Genomic DNA, 5,211 nt, shown 5'->3' on the forward strand with positions numbered 1-5,211 from the left:
TTCCCCCCCCCCCCTCCCTTGTAGTAGGGAATCAAGATTCTTTGTTTTTCTTTGATCAACTATGTTTAAATCGGGCTTCACCCTCATGAAACATGATTAATCTCGAAAAAAAGAAAGAATAGTGTTTCCCTACAGTAAGTACAATAAATGAGTAATATGACATTCTTTCAGATGTGTGTCACACATAGGTAGCATGTATGTTTAAACCTGACGGAGCTCATCAAGCTTTGTTTACCTGACAGAAGTGGTATACACAGGAGGCGAAGCTGGCAGCACTAGACAGGAGGTTCTGTATAAACCCACGGGTCTGCTGGAACTTATCGGACACCTCCCACACCGTTCTCTGTTTCCATAGTCCGTACAGCATCAGTGTCAGGTAGAACCGTCCCACCACAAAGTCGTCTACCTTCTACAACAAACCAGACAACACCAGAAAATATTACATACCATATCAAATATTCGATTTTAATATAAAACCATTTTGTAAAATAAGACATGTTTTATTTTGTCAAACTTATCCTGAAAATAATATTATGAAGGTAATATGTATTATGTAAAAAGAAAATGCACCACAAAATCAACGAAATTAAAACCTCACAAAAATTAGTGATTTCATAGTACAGTGTATCAGGTAAAACTAACACTATTCATACTTGTTGGCCCGAATGGAAGCGTGGAGAGGATCTTAACCCTTTCACCCCTAGATAACTCGAGTAGACTCTACCATGCATTCATCTGGATAAGTCCATAATGGTCTACAGTGGTGAAAGGGTTAATGTGGGAGGTAACTGGAGTACTCAGGGAAAACGTAGTAGGGCAAGTGACCCAGTACCTTTTCACGTCAGATCAGGGAATCCAATCCCAGCCATCCTGTTAAAAAGCAAGTGCACTTAGACATACCTACAGGTTAGAATTTGAAATACAGTTTCTGTGTAAAGTGCTCTGATCATGTCTGTGTATTCCAAGTAAAAAGTAAACAGGAAATATCTGATGCAGAAAATTAGTTTATGTCGGACGAGGGATGCTGATAACTTCTTACAGTAAAGTTGACTAATAAGTCAGTTTTTAACATCTTCCTACATCTCCAATTACTATACCTGTCTGGAGTTTTGTCCAGACGCTTTCCTAGTGATGTATCCCTCTGGAACTCCGATCAATGCAGCCATCTTCAACTCAACAGGGTTTAGAGTGCTCATCTAGAAAATTCAAATAAGGACACTCAGCCAAATTGACTTTTGAAAGAACAAATGAAAATCACATTTCATGAAAAGGTGGGAATAACAAATATATGAAAAAAGGTACTGTGAAATCACTAATTTTCATTGGGGTTTTATATTTCCTTGATTTCGTGGGTACTTTCATCCACAAATTCGTAGGTCAACCAGGTAACTACAAGTTTGATATTTAGCAATATTCTGTTTGAGTCAAGAGAGTTCTTGTAATCCCCAAATTCATGTACCCACGAAATGGTGTTTTGTCAGGAAAGCACAAAATTTGGGTACCATGAAAACATCTGATTTCACAGTATCTCCTCATTCTTGGGTACATATACCCACCTCTTGGAAGTAGACAATCCAGGAGGGTTTGACCATGCTGACCATGTCATAGGGAGTGACAAGGTAGAGGAGATGGAGATGACTAGACAAGACAAGAGACTCCTCTCCCTGGTGGAGGTCAGTGTAGAGACGGCCTGACCAATCCAAGTTGACAGACCCTATAAAATACAGAAAAACTTTAAAGTAAATAGCCTACTTTCACTTTCCACAATATTATGCTTGTGATCAGGCGGGAACAGAGTCAGTAAAAGTAGGTGCTGGGATTTTTCCAACATTGATGAAATAGACAAGTATTAAAACCTATATGAAGTGGAAATAAAATTTTGGCAGATATTGTGTTAACACCATGCATATTTGCTTCAAATTAATTAAACAGAAAACCTGCAAGTTTATACATGTAGATGTCATTGACCATATTATACCAATGATGATTAAGCCCAGGGGGTGTAGTGTTAGTAAAAATAGTCTATCAGCAAAATAATTACAACTGATCATGTTAAGGTCATGCAGCAAAATTGAATTCCAGGAAACCCCCCAAAATGTTTCTAGATATGGCTTATTCCCTTATGTACAGCAATCAACTTATCAACTGCTCTGAACCAAAATTATAAAAAGGTCTAGTACTAGTGCAGACTTGAATATTACATGAGAGACATTGCTTTTCCATCATTTCTGTGTGTGTAAGACAGAGCTGTCAAGGGTTAGAAAGGGGTGTAAGAAATTTCTATCTTACACCCCATTTCACGTGACGTGACATCACAATTGCTCAGGTGAAAAATTGATATTTTCAAAACAGAAACCAGTCCAAGTGCATGTTCATGGTTTCTGAACTTATTATGGTAGATAGAATGAGAGAAAAAATCTCTTTCATGTGCAGGGGTGTAGGATAGGGAAATTCCATCTTCGGGATTTTCAAATTTGGCAAAACACCTGACATAGCCTTGGGTTTTACCCTTTGAAAACCTCTCAGGTGGAATTTCCCTATCTTACACCCCTGGGCATGAAAGAGTCTTATAGTATTTAGTTTTGTAGTGGTGAATATAGGATAGCTTTAAGCTACATATACAGGCACATTCTATGTACAATATATCCTACCCTTAAAGGTTGCCCGGCCAAGCGTGGTGACCTCCAGATGATGAAGGTCCTCATCTGTTTCCTGTGACAATGCCCGTTTCTGTGTGACAAGTCCCAGGTCAACGAGTTGTTGTAGTGCCTGGCGTGTCACTTCTACGATGTCACATGGTACGCCACGACTAGCCTGCACCGACAGTAACGTCTTTTCCATACAGGCGAAAACCTCTCTAGTGGTCTTGGTCATCTGAAAGTTTGAAACTGCTGGTTTAGCAAATGCGAAATAAACCAATTTTTTCTAATCACTGTTATTATGAGTCAGGGTCTGATGAAGTACAAACGTTACAAAAATTTATATAGGTTAAATTTATAGCAGAGAATTCTTAATTCAAAACATTTTTTTCTACTGACAAGTCAAATTAGAGCAACCGTATGCATATGATAATTTTTTATTTGACAGCAACATTAGTGCATATACCTTTAACCACATTATAAAACATCTCAAGGCTATCAAATGAATACCCCTTGGCCTTGAAGATGGTAGCCTGTTGACATTATATCAGTCGACCGAATAGCAATGGCTAGTCTTTAAATAGTAACAGTGACCTTGGCGTTGACCTTGCTGTACAAACTCATTCGAGGTATTCTCATACCTGACTTTAGTATAAATGTTTTTTGAAAATCTGTTAAGAAATGAAGTTGGTGAGTCATGACAAACAATTGCAAGGAGATGGGACAGGGGAGGGGGCCAGCAAGGGGGCGAAACCGGATGGGATGGACATGGGTACGTAACTCTATATGCCCCAACAAAGTGATGGGGGCCATTAAAACTATAGGATAAGTAGTACCTCCTACCTGTAAACCAACAGCGGACAGAAGTAATCCACGGATACCTTTGCCATCGTCATGCATCAAACTGCTGTGACACACCTCCATTGGAGCTGTCAGTAGCTCGCCAACCTGTTGAATGATGATGTATTTATAGAAAATGTAAACGTGTTCAAAATATTATTTTTCACCTGAAGACTATCAAAATAATATCTTTTAAAAGGTAGAAAACAATATCAATCTGGTTTTTGACCAAACAGGGTGTTTTATACAGGGCCGCTTTTGTTTATTGCGACCCAAACAGTTGAACCGGTTGGACCAGAGTTGTTCGTTTATGAAATAAGGTAGGACCTAGTAATCTGATGCTGTTTTCAGGCGAGCCTTGACAAAGCCTTGCAAGGCCTGCATAAACATTTGCAGGTCTGCCAGGATTTATACCAAAAAATGTTACATTTAGAAACAAGACATAAACGAACAACCCATAAGTTTATACCTGGTTGTTGTTAGATCTACGGTATATGCTGATGTCAGTACCTTCTCTGTGTCGGAGGACTTGGTGATGAGAATGCTCTCTCCGGTCGAGTCAATGCCCGCCCTTCCAGCTCGACCAACCATCTGTTTGTACTGACTTCGACTGATGAATTGGCTCCCAACATAGGGAGATCTCAATATCACCCTTTAAAATTTGAAAGACAGATTATATATTATATCTAAAATTATTTGTAAGAATTTATGATATATCTAAATTATCTCTCAAACTGCCTATCTTTATTTCTATTAAGTGCTGATCCACAGGTGTAAAATGGCTGCAGAATTCCTTTATGAGAACTTTTGTGCAGGTCTGATATGGAAGAACCTGGCAACTCAAGTACATGTAACAGTTATACATACACCTTAAGGCAAGATAGGTAACTTGTGTTAAAATCACTTTAAAAGTTTAGCCACACTTAACTTGCCATCATAATTTTTAGAAAGGTAGGGCGAGTCTGATTCATATTCAAAATCAACTTCACCTTTTCACTTGTTCCAGGATTTTTGCACCGAGGCTAAGTTAAGGCTGATCACGTTAGATGGTGAGGTTTGGCTCTGACTTGACCATTACCTTTTAGCTGGGAGGTTGACCCCTGCTGCCAGTGTTGAGGTACAGGTAAGGAGGCAGAGGGTTCCATCAGCATAAGCATCCTCTATCAGTCGACGCTCATCCGTGGTCAGGCCGCTGTGATGGTACGCCACGCCGAAGTGGAGAGTGTACTGGAGGACCGGACAGATCTTTCCTGCTCCGTCGTTATACAGTTCCTTCAACAACGCTTTTCGTTCGGTCTTCTTCACCAGGGACAACTCGCTGTTACACAGGACAAACACTTTGTGTGAAGATCACAAAAAAAAAGTTCTGGAAACAGATTATCATCAACCTGACAGATCATATTGGTTTAACAAGAGGCCCATGGGCCTTAACGGTCACCTGATATATTTATACAGAGAGTTGATTTCGTTTTTAACATGAACAGAAATATTATTCAAAGTGACAAAAAACAATAAAACCACCTTATTCAATATCAAGCATACAGATTTCAGACTAAAAAGGATTTGAAACTAGCACCTCTGATTCTAAACAAGGAAAATGAAGAAATTTTAGCACACTGACTCCCTTGAGCCCCACCCTACAGCCCTTGGGGGTAGGGCTGGCTCAAAATTTTCAAAGTATCAAACTGTCAACTCAAGGTTATAATTCCAATCAAGTTATTAACATGTAATA

At 39.2% G+C, this 5,211-nt stretch overlaps 1 protein-coding gene across 4 annotated transcripts in view; it reads right to left on the reverse strand.

Annotated features, from left to right (window-relative positions):
- Positions 1-5,211, reverse strand: part of LOC110448661 (helicase POLQ-like) — a 27,407-nt gene that overhangs the window by 7,102 nt on the left and 15,094 nt on the right. For all 4 annotated transcript variants that reach the window (XM_021495033.1, XM_021495032.1, XM_021495031.1 and 1 more), the window contains exons 10-16: positions 4,558-4,797; positions 3,990-4,131; positions 3,483-3,587; positions 2,652-2,874; positions 1,557-1,714; positions 1,098-1,196; positions 236-409 (exon numbers count right to left, since the gene is read on the reverse strand). In XM_021495033.1, the coding sequence (XP_021350708.1) occupies positions 236-409; positions 1,098-1,196; positions 1,557-1,714; positions 2,652-2,874; positions 3,483-3,587; positions 3,990-4,131; positions 4,558-4,797 (1,141 nt within the window). The remainder of the gene's footprint in view (positions 1-235; positions 410-1,097; positions 1,197-1,556; positions 1,715-2,651; positions 2,875-3,482; positions 3,588-3,989; positions 4,132-4,557; positions 4,798-5,211) is intronic.

This window comes from Mizuhopecten yessoensis, unplaced genomic scaffold, assembly GCF_002113885.1.
Source record: "Mizuhopecten yessoensis strain PY_sf001 unplaced genomic scaffold, ASM211388v2 scaffold4123, whole genome shotgun sequence".
Taxonomy (NCBI): Eukaryota; Metazoa; Mollusca; class Bivalvia; order Pectinida; family Pectinidae; genus Mizuhopecten; species Mizuhopecten yessoensis.